The sequence below is a fragment of the Narcine bancroftii genome, chromosome 7, assembly GCF_036971445.1.
Source record: "Narcine bancroftii isolate sNarBan1 chromosome 7, sNarBan1.hap1, whole genome shotgun sequence".
Lineage (NCBI taxonomy): Eukaryota > Metazoa > Chordata > Chondrichthyes > Torpediniformes > Narcinidae > Narcine > Narcine bancroftii.
In genome coordinates, this window is record NC_091475.1 from 172,807,066 (window position 1) to 172,830,945 (window position 23,880).

The window sequence follows — 23,880 nt, forward strand, 5'->3', positions numbered from 1 at the left end:
AGAAAATAGGTGAAACATAGCAAAATGAATTATTTTAATGTCTACATGTAACTTTTTAAATATTTTTTTAATTTACCATTTGCAGCAAACATAAATATATATTTCTTCATCTTGAACAATACATTACAATAGAAATGATGCAAAATTATACATAATTTTGTTTTTATCCCCCACCTCCAAAAGAAAAGAAAGCAAGCACAAGAGAAAAACATTTAGTGAATTTTTTAAGAGATTACATAACCAAATATCTAAATACATAAATCTTATGTTTTAAATCAATTCTAATTTAGATGTCAATATATCTAATATTACTCCTAATTAATCATATATCTATTAAGAATCTCATATCTCTTACATCATCCAATTAAAAAAATTTTTTTTTAAATTTTTTATTTTTCACACCATAAATCACATTAGCCATGATACACACTTTTTCCTTTTCACACATATATAGTGACATTTTCTCCCCCCCACCTCCCTCCTCCCAACCCACCCCCCCCTCCCATCCATTTAAGGTATATAATCTAGGATATATTAAACCAGTCAGACAATGTTGTCACTCAACAAAAATACACCAGAAATTCTACTGAGTCCATTCTTTTCTTTCCTTCTCCTTCCATCAACTTAGGTAATGATTGTCCCCGGTAGGTTTTCGCTATTGTATTTAATGTAAGGCTCCCATATTTGTTCGAATATTTCAATATTATTTCTTAAACTATATGTTATTTTTTCTAATGGAATACATTTATTCATTTCTATATACCACTGTTGTATTTTCAAATTATCTTCCAATTTCCAGGTTGACATAATACATTTTTTTGCTACGGCTAGAGCTATCTTAACAAATCTTTTTTGTGCATCCTCCAAATCAATTCCAAATTCTTTGTTTTTTATGTTACTTAGGAGAAAGATCTCTGGATTCTTTGGTATATTGTTTTCTGTTATTTTATTTAATATCTGATTGAGATCTTCCCAAAATTTTTCTACTTTCTCACATGTCCAGATTGCATGAATTGTTGTTCCCATTTCTTTTTTACATCGAAAACATCTATCAGATACTGCTGGGTCCCATTTATTTAACTTTTGAGGTGTAATGTATAGTCTGTGTATCCAGTTATATTGTATCATACGTAACCTTGTATTTATTGTATTTCTCATCGTTCCAGAACATAATTTCTCCCATGTTTCCTTTTTTATCTTTATATTTAAATCTTGTTCCCATTTTTGTTTAGTTTTACCATTTGTTTCCTCATTCTCCTTTTCTTGCAGTTTAATATACATATTTATTATAAATCTTTTGATTATCATTGTGTCTGTAATCACATATATATTTCTTCATCTTGAACAATACATTACAATAGAAATGATGCAAAATTATACATAATTTTGTTTTTATCCCCCACCTCCAAAAGAAAAGAAAGCAAGCACAAGAGAAAAACATTGAGTGAATTTTTTTAAGTTTGCCTCTAGCAAACTCAAACTGCTTCCTAATTTATCCTTCAAGTAGGATCTCAATTGGTAATATGCCAGCGCTGTATCTTGAGTTATATTGTACTTATCTTTCATTTGTTCAAAGGATAAGAATCTATTTCCTGAAAAACAATTTTCTATTCTTTTAATCCCTTTTTTTTCCCATTCTCTAAAGGAAAGGTTATCTATTGTAAAAGGGAGTAACTTGTTTTGCGTCAATATTAGTTTTGGTAATTGATAATTTGTTTTATTCCTTTCTACATGAATCTTCTTCCAAATATTGAGGAGATGATGTAATACTGGAGAACTTCTATGTTGTACCAATTTTTCATCCCATTTATATAATATGTGTTCAGGTATCTTTTCCCCTATTTTATCTAATTCTAATCTCGTCCAGTCTGGTTTTTCCCTTGTTTGATAAAAATCTGATAGGTATCTTAATTGTGCGGCTCTATAATAATTTTTAAAGTTTGGCAGTTGTAAACCTCCTTGTTTATACCATTCTGTTAATTTATCTAGTGCTATCCTCGGTTTCCCCCCTTCCAATTTAAATTTCATGTTAAATCAATTCTCTAAAGTAAAATAAAACATCAATGTGATCGATATAACTCCATTCGTTAACATATTTAATAATAATATAACTCCCACTATGACATTAAGGAATATAACACCACCACCCTCTATCATATGAGATGTGACTCATTGCCACAAACAAGCCCTTAAACAGCGGCCGACAAACTTCGGGTACCTTTCAGCTCCCAAATATTACATCAGAACAAAGTCTCTAATTTACTAGTCTATTGCCCCATTCCAAATAATTCTTTTTCATTTACTCAGCCTATTAAAAAACAAAGTTTCCACCAAATCTAATTTAATTACAGCCATGGTCTGAGAGTTCTATATATTTTTCAATTTCAGTTAGACCTCTTATATTTTACATCAATTCTAATGTTAAATTCCAATATATCTAACAATAATCCTAATAATCATTTATCCATTAAAGATCTCACATCTCTATGTCTACATGTAACTCTTAATCCAATGATGTTCAGTAGAATTCCCTAACTAGAATAGTTTTCAGAGATAGGGTACCATTGCAGTTAAGTTGTATCCAAGGGGCTTTGGAGAACTTAAATTAAGGTTATTATTTAAAATAAAAAATATATAGCATCGGTAATTACAAAGCCACCAGATTGTTGAAAAAATAAATTGATTCACACATTTTCTCTCTGTATTGCAGTCATTTTTTACATTTCTTTAATTGTTTACATGTGTATGTTGAGTTTTATTTTTGCACGCCAATAATTCTGCCTCGCCGGGAGGAAAAAGGATCTCAGGGTTGTATGTGATGTCATGCATATACTCTTGTCTGTAAATCTCTAATCAAATTCCCGATAGGAAAGGAAATCAGTTACCCTCGCATGGTCTAACAAAGACATGACTCCAACGCCACAAATTCAATTGGCTCTCATCTGTCTTTTCAAATGTTTGATCTAGTCAATGAGTTCCAGGGACAGTTAGGAATGAACTACAATTACCAACCTTGTCCTAATTATAACCCAAAAACCCATAACAATTTAAAACTATGCCCATCCATACTTATTTTTTATATTTGAATACATGATTATTATTTGTTACCTTTCTGTGTAGTTTCCTCCATGATATCTCTATCATGATGGAACTTGTTTCTATTCTTAGCTCTGCATTTGTAGAGCAGGACAACACCAACGAAGTCCCATAACATTGCCTCAGAAGGCTTCCTTTTCCTCTTTATCTTTAAAGTGCGATGTTTCTCAAAGATGTAAGCTCAGCATGACAATACCCTGCTCATCCTCCCCCGCACCTTGGTTCCGCTGTTGACAGATTGCTGGTCCAGCATTCCTGGTGAGCCACAGGTTTTTTTTTGTCAGGTATTGGAAGGATCATTTACCTTTGGCATAAACATAACTTATTCTATCCCATCTCCCTCCTCTCCCCATCACAGATTAAACCATATTCTTTACAATTTATTTGTCCTTTTTAACTTAATTCTTTTCATCTCATGTTTCTTACCAAAACATATCTTGATCTTACCCCCTTTCTACTACTGCTGAAACAATTTTTGTGTGCTTTTTATCAATATCCAAATTAAACAATCAATGCTCTTGGAGTCATTTTCCCATTCTTCAGTCATCTTCATGTCGATTTCCTGCTGCTCCTGCCTGATTAGCCACCTTGGCTTACCATCTTGAATTATATCCTTTCCAGCGCACAAGGTTTTTAAATTCTCGTTTTTAGGTTTGGACTTGATTCCCTTCCTAGATTCCTCAACTCTATATTGTATAAAGTTATTGCCCATTGTGAAGATTTTAAATTAATATTTACTTTGGCTATTTTTGTAGGATCAATATTTTCACGAGTTGAAGAGGATTATCTATGGAACAGCAAGCAACTAGGATCACAGTCACCATTTGTACTTCTTAATACTCTACTCTATTTTAACACTAAACACTTTGGATTAAGGACCATTGAGCAGCATTTAAGACTTTCCTTTGGAAATGTTGTCAACAAATGGAATAAATGCTGTGATAATACAGTATGCATTCAATATGAGGTACCTGCACTGTGTACAAATGACAATCAAGGTAAGGAATTAGTTATAGTAATACAGAATACTGTTTGTACCCTTTATATTCCCACCAGCATTTTTTCCTTTGCTTCATGATGGCTACTTTAGATATCTGCATGAGTGAAATGGATGTTACATAATTTCATTTATAGTTTAAAAAATACTCATAAGCCCCTTTCATATTGGCAACCTGTTAAATTGATGTGTTTACAACCTTTGTTGAAATACCAGGTGTGCTGTTCACACCGGACCATGGAATCCTGGGTCCATACGCCCTTTAATATTAAGTACTGGCATCGTGGAGATAAGGGGGGCCCAACCTCCAGCACAGGGCAGTGAAATTGTAGTGGGAATATAGCACATACACCCATAATTTATGAAAGAACATGGGGGGAAAAGTACACAATTTAATAAGACATACACACACAATGTATAAAGGAGTGTGGGAAAATGCATGCACTATTTAATATAACATTCGTTCACAATTTATAAAAGATTGTGGAAAAATCTACTGCAGTGGGCTTCAGACTATACAAACCAAGGACAAACCCACTGACCAGCTCCCTCACAATCTGGCAGACCTAGTGTCAAATCTAGGTCCCTGAGTCTACAGGAGACCTTCTCATATAATGGGCTTGCATCCACAGTACCTGTTATATGTTTGGAGATTTCCTTCTCGGCCCTTATTGAGAGGAGTTCCTGTACCACCTTGTCACAATACTAATACTAAAACCACGCTAATACTAATTTCTACATTAATGCTAAAACTACACTAACACTACATGTCATGTGAATACTACAGTAGCATCTACACTAAAAACATTTGAAAACAGCACTATCCTTAACTATACTGAAACACTGACCTTCCCTCCAAACAACCTGGCTAGACTGACTGTTTCCTGCCAGGATGAAGAACGCACGTAGGCAATGGCATCACTCATGCCACCCAGTATAGTGGGTGGCTTGTTCACATTGGAGCTGAGTCAAAATAGCTCAGCTCTTGTACAACCTCCTGGGTTGTATCTGTCCTGGGTCGATTTGTACCCCCTCCCCCCACCCCACCCCCAAACACCGGGTTCCGAGCATTAACACTGACAGGTGAACTACTACATTTACGGTAAATTCTCAGGTTCAATCTACAGTCAACTGCCAGTGTGTAAATCGTTTGCCCTCTGATCTGAACACAAAATATTGAACAAAAAAAGTGTTCTAATTTTTGGGTGAATAACTGGAGCTGTCCATCACAGCTCCCTTTGAATCATATTGTTAAAGAGAACTAGAAAAGTGAAGGCACTAAACTGGTAGTTCCAGAGCTGACTGAATTCAGGACAAAGTAGTACAGTAAAAACCCCTGGTATCTGGCATCTATGGGGATTGGTATAAGCCAGATAAGTGAATTTTCCAGTTGCTTGAGATCGCTTATTGTGTGATTGTGAACTAATGGTGAGGTACACCAATTTTAATTTTCTGTATTTTTTACCTATTTATTTTTGCTGGTTACTTGAGGCTGCTGATTGCTTTAATTCCAGATAAGAGCGTTTTACTGTACAATGCATTTACTTCTACCATATCAAACTAGTTTAAAATTTACCTCTCCAATGTCTCTTCAACTCAAGCACTTGAGCTGAATGGCCATTGCATTTGCAGACAAAAAGATCTGTTCTAAAATGGCATTTGGCTATCATGGCCACAAGTGCCTGTTCTTGCCTTGTGCAGTTTATGTTGAGCATGAATAAAATGTTACAAGTCCAGAAGACCCCAAAACCCAGCAGCAGTAGATATTCACCAAGACAAATGGTTACTTAAACAAAAGTTGCTTTTAATAATCTTTAAACATGAAAACAGAATCACACTTTAACTCACTATTGACTTAACTAACCTAACTTAACGCCCTCTAATTCTAAGCGCACGTGTATGTAATGTGTGTGTAAGTTCAGAAAAGTTCTTTGATTCACAGTCCAATTTCACTTCTCTTTCCTCCAAGTTCACTAGTTGCAGGCGATTCTTATACTATGCACAGAATTTAATAATTATAAAGTTCACCAGGCTTTCGTGCTTGAAAGGTAAATGGTTACCACTCAGGAAGGTTCTTGTGGGTTTTCAGAGAGAGATTTGTTGTACACTGGGACACCCACAGCTGATTCCTTTTTATCAGCCACTTCAGTGTCTTGCCGAAGAAACTTGCCCCCTCAGTGTTCTCCAGATGATAACCTCTTTCTTTCAGGTCACCACAGAGATCCTTTTTGTTTCCCTAATTTCAAGTGAAATATTAGACAGCCAGTCCTCTCCTCTTGCATGAACCACAAGGGCTTTGACCAGACTGAACTAAGTACTCACAACCCGTCTTCCAAATGGGGTTTTCCACATGCTTGCCAGCTTGTCCTGTTCCAGTCCCAGCTGTTCCTGCTGACTGTAGAACTGATCTCTGTGTGTGTGTCTCTCTCTCAGAGAAAAACCTGTTTGACCCTCTCTCTGCTTGCAAAACCACATGATCCTCCTAGAACAGCAATTTCCACTCCAGACAGAATGCGGCCCCAACAAGCTCTTTCGTCTTGCCTTTTTGTAAACAACAATCCATTGATGAAGTCTCTTGGGCACTCTCCAAAGCTTTTGCAAAGGGTCTGAGGCCGACATGTTTAGCGTGAGCAGAGCTCCAGTATTTTAAATAAGATCTGTTTTAAAGTGTTTGTATGTGACCTACACTAACTGACCTGCCCCAATTTATCTTTCAAAAACATATCTATATACAGTCACAATACTGTACATCTAAAAAGGGCCTACCACTGAAACAAGTAGACACATAATTCACCTGGTACTTTATTCTTCTGAAAATAGGCATTTGGTTATAGTTGATTGTAATGATTGAAAAGTTGTCTAATTCCCTTTTAGGTCCATAGCTGAGTAATGTTCAAATAGTCCCATAATCAATTCATTTAAAATGTGGTAATCTCCTTTGTTACAAATTACAATTGCAAAAGATCTTGTGTTTACTTTGGAGCTTTGAATCCCGCTAGATCATAGTTTTTGACTTTGGAACTCATTTTAGAAACAGCAGATACAGTTCTACTCCAGTTACCTGAAATGGTCAGGACCGGGCCTTTGGCGGATAAACAGTTTTTTCAGAGAATTGATAATTTTTTTTAAAAACACCCCAGTAGCGACGGCAAATCATTTGTATCAATGTTTAAACAACAACAAACAACAAGGGAAGGCTTTTTAAGCATTAAAATAATGTTTAATTCACACCAAAAAATGCTGGCCGAGCGATCATCGAGACGAACCCATCCGCCATCACCGAGACCTCCCAACCGCTGCTGCCAATCCCCGACACAAACACATCGCTACCGCTGAACCCCGGGGAGGCTTCCCAGGCCAACGGAACACTCACTGGTGAGTCAGGGGGCTCCTGTCTCCCCAGTCACTGGAGCTCCTGACACCGGAGTCCCAAATCCAAATCTTCCCCTAGGTTATCATACACGCACACTGGGGGAAGTAGGCCGATGGGAGGATTCAGAGCCGGCATCTGGTGTGCCGACTGGGAGGGAGGGGAGGGGAAGGAGGGAACGCCACTGAGCCCGAAATCCTGTTCCTGCCTGGGGGCCACTCCCTTGATGACACCAGGACAAGGGATCCTTCCAACCGTTTGCGGCTGGGAGACAGCGGCATGCAGTTTGAGACGAAGAGTTGGAGAGAAAAGTCAATTGGGGAAGGTATAGAAGAAATGGAAAGAGAGAGGGGAGTTACCTGAAGCTAGGACAATTGTCATTCTAATTTCATGTCGATTGAATTTTTTTTCAACCTGCGAGGTCAGTTGAGCTCCTAAAAAATTTTGGATAAATGAAGATTTCTGATTTGTTTCAGATATCTTCATTTATCCAAATATTTTTTTTAAATTCTGATAAATGAGGATTTTGTAGAATCCGATTTTGGAGAATCGCATTGTACTGTAACTATTTGGAGGCATGTATTCATAGTGCTTTCTTGGGCTGCACGAATCCTGCTTAATATTTGAAATAATGTGATGCATATTCAGGAAGTAAGCACTGTCAGATCTACAATGCCTTAATGATTTGTTTGCTTAAAAACCTGTTTCAGTTTTCAGTAAATCTGAAGTGATTAAATTGTATTTTCAGACAAAATTACACCAGGAAAGCGAAAACGAGAGGATGATGAACTTGTGTTTGAACAAAAAGAAAATATAGCTGATCCATCAAGATGTCCTGTAAAAATATTTGACTGCTACCTCTCAAAGTGGTAAGGTTAAAGATTACAAATTTAAAATTAACAATTGTTTTGTATACTTTACTTTTGCAATGAAATAAATTGTTTTTTAATTCATTATCAGAATGCCCCTTGGTCAGGCCAGTATTGTTGCCCATCACTAATTACCCTGAGATAGTATAGGTCATCCACAACCCTGATGGGACTACATTCCTCAAACCATCCACGTCGAGATTTTCCATAATGCGAACCCTTATCTCCCATTGAATTCAATGTAATGAGTGGATGTTTTTTTTAATCTTATATTAAGCCATTTTATCAGTAGTAACAACATTAGACATTGTTTCTGCCATGGGTAAATGATCTTTCCAACATCAGACTATGTTCAAGACTCATTCAAAAGAATTGTTCATTTTTATTTTTAATCACTCAATACTGCAGAGTAATAAGATAGGATATGATGTTCTTGCATTGATTTGACAGGCAGTCATGTTCAGTGCCCTGCTCTACCATGCCCTCTCCAGTTTGAGGACACGTCTTTAACTATCTGTTTTTTTATATTGCTGGCAAATAGATATCTATCCACTCCCATCTTCCTTGAGAATGCTTTATCACAACATCCATATGTTCTTGGACTTGTTTCTCTAGCAATATTAATGCATTGCCACAAATAATAGGCTGAGATATAGAAATGATGTTCATTCTGTTACTGCTAAATAATAAGCTTTCTTAAAACATATTAGGCTGATGAGTCAAATAACCTCCTTCATTTTCATAACTTTTCTGGCAACAGGACAAAGCTTCTTACAGCTTTTCATCATCTTTCCTGAAATATTTTTAAGTGGGATTTTTCAATTTTAATCCAATCTTAATCCAAATCCAAGCCACATCTCTGATATGGGAATCTAGCCATTGACCATTTTTTGTATATTTTGTGTGCTTTAATATGTTTAACATTCAGAGCCCATTTAGTTTTGGAATGTTAACTCTATATTGTAAAGAATGATTTCTGGCTCATTGATTCCCCAACCTTTTTAGAACACATTACACCTTCCAGTTCTCAACACTGATACCAGGAAGCAAACAGGCAATGAGAAATTCACATTTGCAGTTACACCAGTAGCTATGATATTCCCTTTAAAAATTGCATTTCTACCCTTTATTATTTCCTTTCAGCAGAGACCCTTACTCTGTGGTGCATTCGAGATATCCTTAGTAACAAATCCTGATAAGACCATAAGAGATCGGAGCAGAAATAGGCTATTTAGCTCAGCAAGACTGCCCCACCATTTAATCATGAGCTGATCCATTTTCCTATGCAGCTCCACTGACTAGCCTTGTTCCCATAATATTTGATGCCTGGCTAATAAAGAACCTCTGCCTTACATACACCCAACGACCTGGCCTCCACAACCACCTGTGGCACAAATTTCACAGATTTACACCCTCTGGCTGAAGAAATTTCTCTGCATCTTTGTTCTAAGAGGATGCCCTGCAACCCTGAAGTTGTGCCCACTTGTCCTAGACTCTCCCACCATGGGAATCAACCTTTTGACATCTACTCTGTCCATTCAAAATGTTTCAATGAGATCCCAACTCATTCTCTTAAATTCTCGCGAGAGCAGGCCAAGGACTATCAAATGCTCCTCGTATGATAACTCTTTCATTCCTGGAATTATCCTGAACCCTCTCTGACGTCATCACATCCTTTTTTAAATGAGGAACTCACAATAGTCCAAGAGGGGTCTCATCAATGGCTTATAAAGCCTCAAGCCTCTATTCCTCTTGATGATTCTGCACTTCCCATCCTTCTGTGGGACTTCCTCTCCTGACCCTTATGATCCAGAAAAGCTTCTCAGTAACTCCAGCTCCCCATAAGCTTAGTGAAATGGAAATACAGCATTACTCTGATTATCCAAAATGGTCAGGACCAGGCCTATTTCAGATAAATGTTTTTTCAGAAAATTGATTTTTTTTTTCAAAACAGCCCCATAGCAACAGCAAGTCACTTGTAAGTGTTTAAACAACAACAAACAACAAGGGAAGGCTTTTTAAGCATTAAAATAATGTTTAATTCTCACAAAAAAAAATGCTGGCCACTGCCGATCATGGGCATTTCCCCACCGAGGCCCGACTCGTGCTGGGAGCTTGAGATCCCCGCTGTGCATGAAGCCCAAGGTCCGCTGCTGCCTCCTCTAGGAGCCTGGCGTCCCCAGTCAGTTCAGTCTGAAAAAATTTGGATAAATGAGGATTTCTGATTTGTTTCGGATATCCTCATTTATCCAAAAAAATGTTTTAAATTACGGATTACATCGTATTTCAAAGAATCTGATTTTGGATAATCGGAGTTGTGCTGTATTTCCTGACTGTGCCCACCAGGACATATGATACATTATAAAGTTCCTGCATGTTGCCGAAATTGGAACCATTAATCCTCAACTGCCTATCCAATGTTCAAAAATTTTTAGATTCTTTTTTCAGATTTCTATATATTTATTGCTTGACTAATTTAACTGTTATTTTATCTTCCATTCCCTATTTCGAAATGTTATTATTTAATTGCTTATACTTTAGTCCCACCTTGATTAATTTACTCAATTTAATCATACCCTTCCTACTGTGTTGTAATTGCTTCGGGTAAACCTCTATCTTATCATTCCCCATTATGATTATGTCTCTTTCTCATCGTTTCTTTGAAAAATCATCACTAATAGTTAGTATTCATTTTCTTTATCACCTGATCTGTCTTCACCTATCTCTATTTAGTCGTTTGTTTTATACCTTGCTCCTCCCCCTTACGCCCAGCTCTGCTTTAGAAACTAAACTTTCCATTCTTCCCTCTGTTCTGAAGAATGATCATTGCCCTGAAACATTATCTGGTTTTGGTCAGGAAAGTCTCTGACAGCCTTGCGATGTTTAGAGATTCCATCACCTATGATATCAATGCAATATCAGGGAGTTGGACATCTGGCTGGACAGCTTATTACCAGGAGAAAGCTTTCAACCAGATATTGCACACATACATAATGGATGTGCTATCCAAATTAGACTTTGGGGAGGGGATCTGGAATTGGATAAACTGCTAACTAAGCCCACTAACCTTGCCTTACTGCTAACTGACCTATCTACCTAAAGGTGTCGGGGATCAGGTTTGGAGAGGCTGAGGCATGCAACAAAAATTGGTCGTAGCCGATCACAAAGGTCCACCAGAAATTAGGTGTGTGTGGGTGCAGTGATCCCCCTCAATAACAGGGAAGAACCTGGTCATCAGGTGCGAGGTGATCTTGGTACTTCTGTACGTGGCACAAGTTTGGCCCATATTCGCACCTCTGCCCTAGCAGCCACTGGAGTAATTTTCAGGTTCGTGTGGGGATCCAAAATGGAAAGGGTCCAAAGGGTTGCCGTGTACAAGTCACCAGACAACGGGGGCATGAATGTGCTCGATGTAGCCCTCATCCTAATGATCACAATTGTGTGTGGCTGAATCAGGTGCTCCATGGAACCAAAGTAGGAAGACACCAAATGCTGCTATGTGCTGAGGTTCTACTTGTCCAAGGTGTTGGACTGGCCCTGTTATTGCCCAATGTCCCAGTCAGTTGGATATTGGCACCTGACCTATTCTTTGTGGAAAGGTTTTTTTAGACAAAACCCCCTTGACCACAAGTCTTTTAAAGAGTGGTCACCACAGAACATCTTGCATATACTGAGAGACAAGGACATGATGGACACAGTGGGGTGGTTCCTGAGCAGATTGTCCACATCATCTGGCGGAATATCTCATTGCCAGTGCTCATGAACAAGCACCAGGACTTGGTTTGACTGGTGTACAACCGGAACATTACCCACAACGTACATTGTCCACAAGATGACTGCAGTGGAGTGGAGACATTCGCCATCCTCTTTGCAGAATGCAGATTTTCTAAGAGTGTTTGGAGTAGGACGCAAAGGTCCTTGACACAGTTCATCCCCAACAGCAGCAGTGTGTCAGATTTACGGGCTGTTCCTGGGGACGCACACAGGCAGACATCCAGGACTGTTGGAAGACCATGATCTCAGTGAAAGGCCCCTTTGTCTGCCCAAAACTTGTTGGTTTTTTGGCACATAGACATGTCAATGAGGGAATGCTACTGACTGATATATTTCCAGGCTGCCCAAATATGTACTGAGGGGAGAACTGAGGCTTGGGCAGCCAACATGAAGGCACTGTGGGGAAGGATGTTACACGAGCTGAAAGGTGATAGTTGTGAGGGGGAAAAAGCAAGGGAAGAAATGGGAATAATGTAAGAAGCTAGATGGAGCAAGGGGTAGAGAGGACTAAGAGAGATGAACTCTGATAAGAGAGGACAGTAGATCATGAAGAAAAGGGAAGGAGGGGAGCTGCTGGAAGGAATGTGTGGGTGATGGACAGGTTGAGAGGGTAGGAGTGGGGGAAAGAGAAGAATGAAAGGGCCAGAAGGATGAAGGAAAATGGGTGGGGGGGGTGCAGGGTACACAAGAAAGGGGGAAGGTACTGGAAATTGGAGGTCAATATTGATTTCACCTGGTTGGAGATATTTAACACGGAATACGAAGTGTTCTCATTTGCTTGTGGCCTCAACTTGACAGTAAAGTACGCCATGGATAGGCGTGTGGTCTCCCTGACCTGGAGGAGGCAGAACCGGGAGCACCAGATGCAGTGAATAACCCCTTCAGATTTGCAGGTGAAGTACTGCCTTGCTTGAAAGGACTGTTTGGGGCCCCTAATGGGAGCGAGGGAGAAGTGTCGGTGCAAGTGTAGCAGTTGGTACAGTCACAGGGATAAGTGCCATGGGATGATCAGTGGGCAAGGGGGTTGGGAGAGAGCAATTCCTGCAGAGAAGGGAAGGTGTTTGGTGAGGGGATCCCATTGGAGGTGACTAGATGACTGAAATGGGTGGGGTGGTAGGTGAGGATGTAATTATTTATTCATACAGCATTTAAAAAGCAACTGATAACCTAAAAAGTAAATGTTGAGTTTGGCAATCTCTTCCGTGATATTGAAGAAGAATACCCGCTTCCTGGGTAAGCATAAATCATCAGTCAGAACAATTAGGGTCATGACATAGTTAAGATAGAGTTAAAGAGAATGAGGCAGTAAGATTAATAAAGAAAATGAACATGAAGAAAACCTTCAAATAGAAATTTGGAGGACATAATAATTATTTCTGTGAGTAATAATGCAGTTATCAAAGAGTAGCCCTTGGCTTTGTGCTGAAGTGTCAGTAATCGTATATACACAAGTGCCCTATAGTTAAACACAACATTATAACTAATACAGGAGTATAATTACTGTGCCAGCCAACCACAACTTTCAGTACATTTTAGAATTTCAGAATGTTACAGCCCTGAAGGAACAATTTGGCCCACCATGGCAGCTCTGTCTCTTTGAAAGCTATTCATTGCACACCTGTCAGTTTTTACTGGAGTCTTGTCCTATTTTACTTTTTGGTTGTATATCTAATGACTTTTTGTATGTTACTTTTGAATCTTGTTTCCACTAACCTCAGTCAGGTTTTTCTTTTCCATTTTTTGACAAATTTCATCTCATATAAATGGTACATTCTATCAAAATTACAAATGGGGTGGATGGAGATCGTTGGGAAATTACTGATTTTATTTTGTATCTCTTTTACAATTGACTCAGTTTTATATTACTCTTTTGTTCTCCAGCCCTCCAAATCTACAACAGAGAACTGACCTCTTTTATCTTCAGCCAGAACACTCCAGTGCCCCTGACGGCCCAATTTGGTTCTCCAGTACCCCTTTGGACCGCAATGTGTTAGAAAATATGCTTGTAAGGATTCTTGTGATAAAGGACATATACGAAGAAAATGAAAGGAACAATTCTGAAGTAGATGAAGATGATGTTGATTGAAATTTTCCTACAGTAGTCACGCTGCAGACGGGCAAAGAATCATAACAATATAATGTCAGGCCACTTGGAAAACTATGACATGGATTTCCTGGAACAGCCCTCTATAATTGAGTTAGTAGCAACATACCCAGATTGGGGATTATGTAAATACCCTAAATGAGAGGAGAATAGCAGATGTTAGCAATCTCCTTAGTGACTTTTAGGATATGTATAACTTCAAAACAACTGCTCTCTTGTTTCTTTTTTTTTAAATTATTTATTGAATTGGTTTGTTGTCAGAATGGCGGAAAGCATTTCCATTTGTAACTTTTTACATTACAAACTGAGGATCTCAAATGTGTTGTGTTTTATTTTCTGAATTTAAAAAATTTGCATTGAAACAAACTACAGTGTTTTGGAATTTCCCTTACTGAGGAAGGGGTGGTTTTAATGGGTGCTATCTCCACCAGCTAGGTTTGCATCTACATAATTAATAGAGTCTTAGCACTATAAATCAGTTTAGAGCTAGCTTCCTGATGGTTGTCCTTTCACAAATGTACCAGTTGGTGGAGTTTTCACCATGGACTGTAAGCATTAATTATTTGTTACACTGATGGATGGTGCAGTCTATTTTAATTCTCTGTAAAATAACTGCTTTTATGGAAAGAAGTCCTGAAATAAAGAATTACGAGGATTACTGAAAACTGCCTGAATGTCATGGTAGAAGAAAAAAAACTGAATCGGAAGAAAGTATTTACATGCACTCTGAGGCTGTGGCAAGGAAAGTAAAATTAATGCTTTTAATTGATAATCGTTCAGCAACTTGAATAACACTAAAAATTAAATGAGGATAATCATCAGCTTCAGAGCTGAGGCAGTTAGATTCATCACCAGAAATAAAAGGGCAACTCCAGAAATTATACACTGCTGAGCAGAGAATGTATTCATCAATTGAATTTGGTTGAATTAACTTACTCCTAACAGTGACCCAGCAGTAGGAATTTTAAAAAGTATCAGAGTTCATTTATTGGATGAACCCACCATGCACCTTCCTAAGTTGGAAAGTGCATTACCATTTCTTCATTATTGTTGGATCTCAATCCTATAGCTCTCCCCTTAATAGCAAGGGTTTAGGGAGGTGGCTCAGTTGAAAAGGGTGGGTCTATATCATGCAGCTCTTGACCATATGGTGCAAACTTCACACGATCAATAGGTTTAAAAAATGATGTGTTGCCATTTGGAAACTAATAAAACAGAGAATTGTTTCTTCATAATTGGGTTGGCAAGTTTGTGAAAGAGATTGTGGGAATGCACCGTGATGTAAGAAGGACAAAGCTGAGAATTTATAATGAGTGGCACATTATAGGTTAAATTTTCAACTTCGTTGGGATTTGGGACTGATATCCAACAGAGCACTTTGTTATATCACTCTGTTTAGTGAAATTCGTAAAAGCCACAGAAGTCAACATATTTTATCGTTTAATGATGATCTTGCTGAATCAGATCAACCCACTTGTTTAACATGGCCATCATGTTCAGTTCACACATCCAATGAGAGCACAGTATAGAATTTGATGATTTGATGCTCTGCCAATGAGATCCCAACATACAATTGTTTCTCGGCCAATGAAAATACTTGTTTTTTGCCTAATGTTCATGCAATTCCATCTATTTTAAATGAAAGGAGGAGGTTGACCTGGGCAACATGGTAAGTGTAGCAGTTAGCGCAACACTTAGAGCGCCAGTGACCCAGGTTCAAATCTGACACTAAGGAGTTTGAACATTCTCCCTGTGTCTGCATGGGTTTCCTCCAGTGCTCTGATTTCTTCCCACCCTTCAAAATGTACTGAGAGTTGTAGCTCAATTGGGCAGCAAGAGTTGGTGGACCAAAAAGGCCATGCTGAATGACTACATTTAAAAACAATCAGTTCTTCAGAACACGTGGAAATAAATTGGACGTGTACAATAATGTATCGTAGTATGCACTATTAGAAGTTCAAAAGAATCTTATTTGCAAATTTTTCAGCATTGTTTCCCATTGACCCGTGATGGTCAAAGTTGAGAGAAGAATGAACATATTGAAAGACTGAATTCAACAAAGAATTTGGCTGATAAAATGATGACCCAGGGAGGGTTAAGTGAAGAAAATGATGACCCAGGGAGGGTTAAGTGAAGAAAATGATGACCCAGGGAGGGTTAAGTGAAGAAAAAGTAGTGAAAATAGCAAAAACACCCAAAGATACAGCTACTAATTTCAGATTTATTGTCCAAGTACATGCATGACGACATATACAACCTTGAGATTCTTTTTTCTGCAGGTGACGCAGAATGACTACTTATTTGTAGTGCAAGAAAAAAAACTGTTCACAGCATATACATGTAAACAAATAACTGTAAACAGATAACGAATGTAAACAAACCAACTGTGCAATACAAAGAGAATTTTTAAAATGAATAAAGTGGACAAGTAAGAGTCCTTAAATGAGTCCCTGATTGAGTTTGTTGTTGAGTCTGACGGTGGAGGTGTAGCAGCTGTTCCTGAACCTGGTGGTGTGAGTCTTGTGGCTCATAGAGCTCTTTCTTGATGGTAGCAGCAAGAACAGAGTGTGTGCTGGGGGTGTGGATCCTTGATTGCTGTTGCTCTCTGACAGTAGCATTGCCTGTAGATGTCTATAGTGGGGAGAGTTTTGCCTGTTATGGGTTATAGTATGTAATATATATAAATGTCTTTAAAAGAGATTGATTGTGGGGGTTTAGTGTAGCTCACTTCACAGATAATTACACTTCACATCTCATTTAAAATGCAAGAGCTTTGCTGAAGCCAGACATTCAGGCACGAGTGAATTTGCAAAAGACAATGGAACTGCTTTGAAAGGAACTTCAGAAGTAGGTGTAAAATGGAACAAAGTCCGGGCTCAAGTGCTGATAAAAGATCTTTCAAGAATTGGATTTGGAGCCTTGGGAGGGGTTCTGATTTTAAGGGAGAGAAGTCCTGCAGTAGCTTTTGGAGGCTGCAACATGGCAAACTGGCAGGCTTGTTGAAAATTCCATTTTGAGGATGGGTTGTGAGTTCTGAGTTCAGCCTGTTGAAAACCCTTCTAGTCCTTACAAGAGGAAATGACTGGCTTGAGTGTTTCTCCTAAAATAAGAAGAACTCTGGTGACTTGGAAGGAGAGGTTATAATTTGGAAAACCCATGATGGGGCGTGTTGCTTCAGCAAGACACTGAAGTGACTGATCGGAGGAAATCAGTTTGTGTGTGACCAACGAGCAACAATTATCTCTGAAACCAACAAGAATCTTCCTGAGCAGAAACCATTTACCTTTAAACACCAGAGCCTGGTGAAAATTCATAAAAGTTAAATTCTGTACACAGCATAAGAATTGCCTGATACCAGTGAACTTGGAGGAGTGAGAATTGAGATTGGACTGCAAATCAAAGAACTTTCCTGAACATATACACATTACATACATGTATGGTTAGAATTAGAAGGGGGTTAAGTTAGGTAAAGTTGTTAACAGTAACAAGTTAAACTTTGATCCTGTTTTCATGTTTAAAGATAATTAAAACCAACTTTTGTTTAAGTAACCATTTGTCCTGGTGAATTTCTATTGCTTCTGAGATTTGGGGTCCTCTGGGCTCATAATACTGTGATGTCTTGGGCTGTGTCCATTACCTTTTGTAGTCCAAACCATTGGCAACACAAGCTCCAGATCCAAACCTCCAACATGATGAGGCTCGGGTATTGGTGTCCTCATACCAGACAGTGATGCAGTCGGTCAACACCCTTTACATCACATATCTGTAGAAATTTGTCAGAGTTTTTGATGTCATACCAAATCTCCACAAACCCCTGAGCAAGTAGAGGTGCTGTCATGCTTTCTTCATGATGCCATTAGTGTGTTGGGTCCAGGATAGAAGTCCAGAAGAAATTAATTTTCTCACCCTCTCCACCTCTGATTCCCCCCCCCGCCCCCCCGCCCCCCCAAATGATCCCTGGATTGAATACCTCTAGCTTTCCTATCCTGAAGTCAACAATCAGCTCCTTGGTTTTGGGGACATTGAGTGCAAGGTTGTTGGTGCACCATTCAGCCAAGTTTTCAATCTCCCTCCTGTATTCTGACTCATTATTGAAGCTTTTTTTATACAGCCCGCTATAGTGGTATCGTCGGCAAATCTGCAGATGGTGTAATCGCACCGAATTGTAACTGTTGCTCAATCAATAAGAGTACAATTATATATTTTATAATGTTTACCAATGGTTCATCTGCTTTGTGAAAGGATTTCTGTCACTTGAAGGGGGAGTTTCTGAATTGTGACTCATTGTATGTCTGCACCACTCAGGTACGGACGTATCAGCATACTCCGCTGGATTGTAAGACCGATGAAGACAAATCTGATGCAGTGTTACATTGTAGTACAACACTGGTAGGTCTGTTGCTACAACAACTCATTTACTAGTTTTACAATAGCTCAATTGAAAAAATAGGATTATTGCTGAATGGAGAAGACAGTCTCAAGCAGGATAGGGTTTTGCATTATCCTACACTATTCAATTTTAGTTGAAAAGTCATCTGAAATTACATTGGTAATGAAGCTTTTGCTTCCTGAAAATCTCTGCGTGTTCTTTATGAAAATCACCTTAAAATTTTCCTATCACATACTGTTTTTATTAGCTATAGCCTACTTGGTGATTTCCTGTCATATTTTATGTCTACTAGTATATTGCCCACAAAGCAAACTGTTTTGGTCAGTACAAGCATCCCTGGGCATGCACTCAGTGCAGGTATTATGCAAATGCTACTTTATGCCTGTCATGCTTAATTAGGATAGATGCAGACAAGCTATAAAAGCAATTCATATGTACAGATGCTGTGCATTACATTGATATAGATTGAACACATGTTGATGCACATATTCCTCAGACAATAGCATATTGAGTGTACTTACAACAGCATTTTGTAACAATCACTAAGAGATGACGAAAAATCCTGGAGATACAGGATGGGCACTGTACAGGCATTCAGGGCATGGTAGTCTCCACTTGTGTGCCAATCTCCTGGGAGACAAGCAGTTGCTGTCAGACTGTCAAATGATTTCCAGTTCAGCATACGATCAAATTCAGCCTTAGCAACATGCTGATGATGGGGACAAGTCAGCGAGGCCAAGCCAAAATGGGCAGTCCATGTGTTTGTATATGGTGGGTTCAGAGTGTTTGAACTCGGTATGCTTGTAAATTCTCGAAGAAGGGTGTCAAATCATGTAGTCAATGTCATGGTCATAATGGACAGACTGACATGTTGTGTATCGCTGATGATCCCCTGAACTGTGAGGCTGGTTGACATCCATCAGTAGTCCATACTCGTGTAAAAATCCACTCTGATGATGGGTGTGGGTAAATCTGCAATGATTAAAAACCCACCTAAAAACACGCCACAGGCCAAGATTAAGTGTGAGTGATCTTTCTCCATATGTAGAAATGGGCGATTTAGTAGTTGAACGGTTGTGCAAGTATCATGGATATCAGATGTCAATGGAGGGAGAACTCTGGTGTCTACTAGAAAACAAATGCCTGGTATTTTTCTGAAATGTGAAATAGTGGATGACTGTGCAGCTCTGCACCAGGAAGACTTGTTCCCCTAGTCCCTGGCTTGGGCATTTCCCTGCTGTTTAGCTTGAGATCAGGGCGGCACACAGTGTTGAGCCTTGTTACTGAATCTCCAGTGATACCAGCATTTGGCACCAGTGTGCAATGGTGTACATTTGCAGTTGTGGCTCTGCTCCTGACATGACCAATGCTGCCCTTTTGGGCTGTCACTATGGCACTGATCCACGGTGGTGTGTCAGATGAGCACCTGGACTTCTTTCATGAGTTGATCAATAGTCTGCTGCAGTTCCTTCATTTCTGATTGCTGTTGACTGTTTGCACCGACCTGCCCAGCATAGCCACCTCTAAGATCTTGTCAATGATCTTACAAGTTCATCGATGTCTACAGCCTCTGATGTTGATGCCAGGATCAGATGAGTATTTATCGGGCAGATGCTCCATATAATAACTGTTTTAGGATGTTGTCCTCCAGCTTGCTGTCTCCTAACAGCTGATACATTCGCCGAAGAAACTGCGACGGCTTCCTATCCCCCAGCTCTTCCAAGATAAGAATGCAGTGTAAACATTGCTGTTCTGAAGTGCGAGTGTGCCCGATCAACTCAGCTTTAAGCTTGTTATAACATTCTCCAATTGGTGGAGAAATTAAGAAGTCGTGTACTTCTTGTGCCACCTCCAGTTGCAAAGAGGCAATAACATTCACAAAATACATCTCCTGAGATGTTATATTCTGGGTGGAAAATAGCACCTCTGTCTGCACAAACCATAACATCAGGTCAGTTGGCCCAAACAGTGTTGGTTTCAAACTGACTGCTGCAATGAGCGGTACAGCTGAGGTGGTGGCCGACTGACTCGCCTCCTCTGTCTCTAGATTATCCATGGATAAAAATAGACAGTAGAACAATAAATGTACATGGAATGGCAGATCACATGAGGGTCACTAGTATAGAAAAAAAAACTAGATGGTTGTGAATTTCCTACTCACTGCTGCATGTACAGTGTGGAACTCCGGTTGCTGGTACCATCACCAGAGTTAAAGTGTCACAAGTTCATGAAAAAAAAACAAGCCCCTTGATTTCTATTGCCCATTCAGCTTCCTGCTGATCTGAGCTGCCTGAGTCACCTGACTCCAATTGCCAGGTGCAGCCTTCAGATAAAATCCCTGCTGAAGTCTGCTATAATACCATGGTAATGGGTTGCATAAAAAAGGGTGATGGGTCAGCATACAGGAGGGAATTTGAAAATTTGGCTGAATGGTGCACCAACAACAACCTTGCACTCAATGTCACCAAAACCAAGGAGATGATTGTTGATTTCAGGAAGGGAAAACCAGAGGGGGAGTCATTATCTCGGAGGCTCTGTCCTGGACCCAGCATTGTGAAAAAAAGCACGTCAGTGCCTCTATTTCCTCAAGAGTTTGCATAGGTTTGGGATGACATTGGAACCCTGGCAAATTTCTACAGATGTGTGGTGGAAAGTGTGCTGTTCACTGTATCATGGACTGGTATGGAACATATGACATTATGCTCATACCAATACCCTTGAGCATAAAATCCTGCAAAAGGTGTGGACACAGCCCAGGACATAACAGGCAAAACCCTTCCTACTATCAAGAACATTTACAGGGAACGCTGCCATCGGAGAGCAGTAGCAATCATCAGTCATCAAGGATCCACAGCACCCAGTATACACTCTGTTCTCACTGCTGCCATTAGGAAAGAGGTCTAGGTGCCACAAGACTCGCACCACCAGGTTCAGAAACAGCTGCTACCCCTCCACCATCAGACTCCTCAACAATTAGGTAAATCAGGAACTCATTTAACGACTCTTACTTTTGCACTTTATTGATTTTTTTCCCTCTGCTGCAGACTATTGTTTTCACTTCTGTATATGTGTATGTTGTGTACAATTTTTTTCTTGCGCTACCAATAACTGGCTCACCTGCAAGTAAAAAGAATCTCAGGATTGTATGTGATATCATGTATGTACTCTGATAATAAATCTGAAATCTAAAAAAAATGAAGATAAACTTGCAGAATTAGCATATATATTAGAAATAACTTTCAATATGGAAAAGTGTGAAGTATTACATTTTGATTAAGAAAATTAGCATATATTTTAGCTGGAAATTGATACTAGCTAGGTCACAGAAGCAAAATCATCTGTGGATATAAATACCAAAGTTGCTCAAGATTATGATAAATTAGACCATAATAAAAAGTGCGGTTCCAGTACTAGAAGTGGAAAGAAGGGAGTTATGTTCAATTTATAATACATTGTGATTGGATCAAACTTGGTAGTGTGTGTTTAGATCTGGTAAAATTGCTATATCTGCATCAGATTGTGTGCAAATATGATTTACATGGACAGTTCCAGAACTTGCATTGTATCTAGAAAGAAACAATAAACAGACTAGGCTACAATTCTCTTTGAAAGGGAAAGCTGAAGGGCACCTCTATAACATCCTGAAAGGTTTTAAGAAACTCAGCAGTAAGATTATTTTAACTTCCTGGTAAGGTCAAGAATAAAAAACACCAAAAATTAAATGTAGCATTGAAAAGCAATTCATTTATGAAAAGAACAGCAAGAATGTGGGATCAACTATGGCAGACAGCAATTGAAGTGGATTCTACAGGTGCCTTTTGGATGAAAACAAACTAAGATTATGAGCAAGGCCAGGATCATGGGTTTGCTTATCTTGACATAATGAAAGACAGTAGGATGTTTGAGTAAAGTGTAAATACTGCCCTGGAGAGGTTGGGTATATATAATTCAATACAAGAATGGACTTGAATTCAGCCATGGTTTTGAAAATGAGGGAAGAGCTTCATTATGATATCTGAGAATGATAATGAATACATCTTTAATGCATGAAAATACTTTGACTCTAAATGTTTGGTGACTTCAGCTTTAGGTTATTAATTACAGTAACACATGTGCCTTTGGATTGATACTTCCAAGGGATTACTTTTTGAAATAAAATCTTATTTCAAATAACTGCAGAGTGAACAATCTCACAAAATAGTACTTTCCTGTTAGCATATCTGCTGGACTGGGCCACTTCTTGTCCTTGGATTTTGAAGTTTTTGAGCTCCATAACATGAACTCTTTAAATACTTTGATGTAATGAGATTTTGTCAGTTTCATTGTTCATGGATTTAAAAAGTAGGATTTTTTTTTCTGTCTTTAACGAAGCACATTAAAACAACTTAACTGGAGTTTACACAAAAATGCTGGAGAAACTCAGCAAGTCACGCAACGTTCTTTATGTAGTAACTATTACCTTGTTGAAGGCGTCATCAAGATAATGTTGGTTATCTATCTCTCTTTGCGACATAAAGAATGTTGCATGCTTTGCTCAGTTTCTCCAGTGTTTTTGTGTAAACTTCAATCACAGTGACACAAATGGTACACAGTGAAAAATAAACTTAAATTGAAAATGCTGGATACGCATACATAAAAGTTAGTCCATCTGAAGAGGTGAACATAGGTTTTGATATTTCACATTTAAAAGCGTTTTGATGGAACTATCTTTTTTGATTATGCAAAAAAAATACAAACGCCAAGAGGAACTCAGTAAGTGGAGCTGCATTGTGGGTGAATATAATTGTTGGCATAGTGGGTCAAGACCCTGTATCTGCAGGCACTTGTGTCTCTCTTCCTTATGAGCTAATTTGGTTGGTTTATCTGTCTGCATCTTTTCTGATTTTACAAAAGCATTTATTTCTACCACCAGGTGGAGGAGCGAAGAGCTCATGCAATCAAGCATTTGAATGACTATTTCACCATCTTGAAGTCATTGTACCCACTTTCATATTATACTTGTCTCTGCAAACAGAAATTCGAACAGAATAAAAACAGGGAGGGGGAGGGGAAGGGGAGGGGGAGAGGAGGGGAGAAGGGGAGGGGAGGAGGGGAGGGGAGGGGGAGGGGAGTGGTGCACCACCACCACCACCACCACCAGTTGGAGTAAGTAAAGGCCACTTTATTTGAGGAAAAAAGAGGATATAGCAGGTAGGCACAGGTAAGAGTAGATTTATATTTACAGTAAATGTTTTTTTCCTCTCGTCACAGACAGTGGGAATGGTAGCCAAGCCAAGTGAA

At 38.9% G+C, this 23,880-nt stretch overlaps 1 protein-coding gene across 7 annotated transcripts in view; it reads left to right on the plus strand.

The window, feature by feature from the left end:
* zmym2 (zinc finger, MYM-type 2) overlaps nt 1-14,528 on the plus strand; it is a 142,377-nt gene extending 127,849 nt beyond the window's left edge. For all 7 annotated transcript variants that reach the window (XM_069891338.1, XM_069891339.1, XM_069891340.1 and 4 more), the window contains 3 exons: nt 3,852-4,094; nt 8,212-8,332; nt 13,988-14,528. In XM_069891338.1, the coding sequence (XP_069747439.1) occupies nt 3,852-4,094; nt 8,212-8,332; nt 13,988-14,192 (569 nt within the window). In that variant the 3' untranslated portion in view covers nt 14,193-14,528. The remainder of the gene's footprint in view (nt 1-3,851; nt 4,095-8,211; nt 8,333-13,987) is intronic.
* The last annotated feature ends 9,352 nt before the right edge of the window (nt 14,529-23,880 follow it).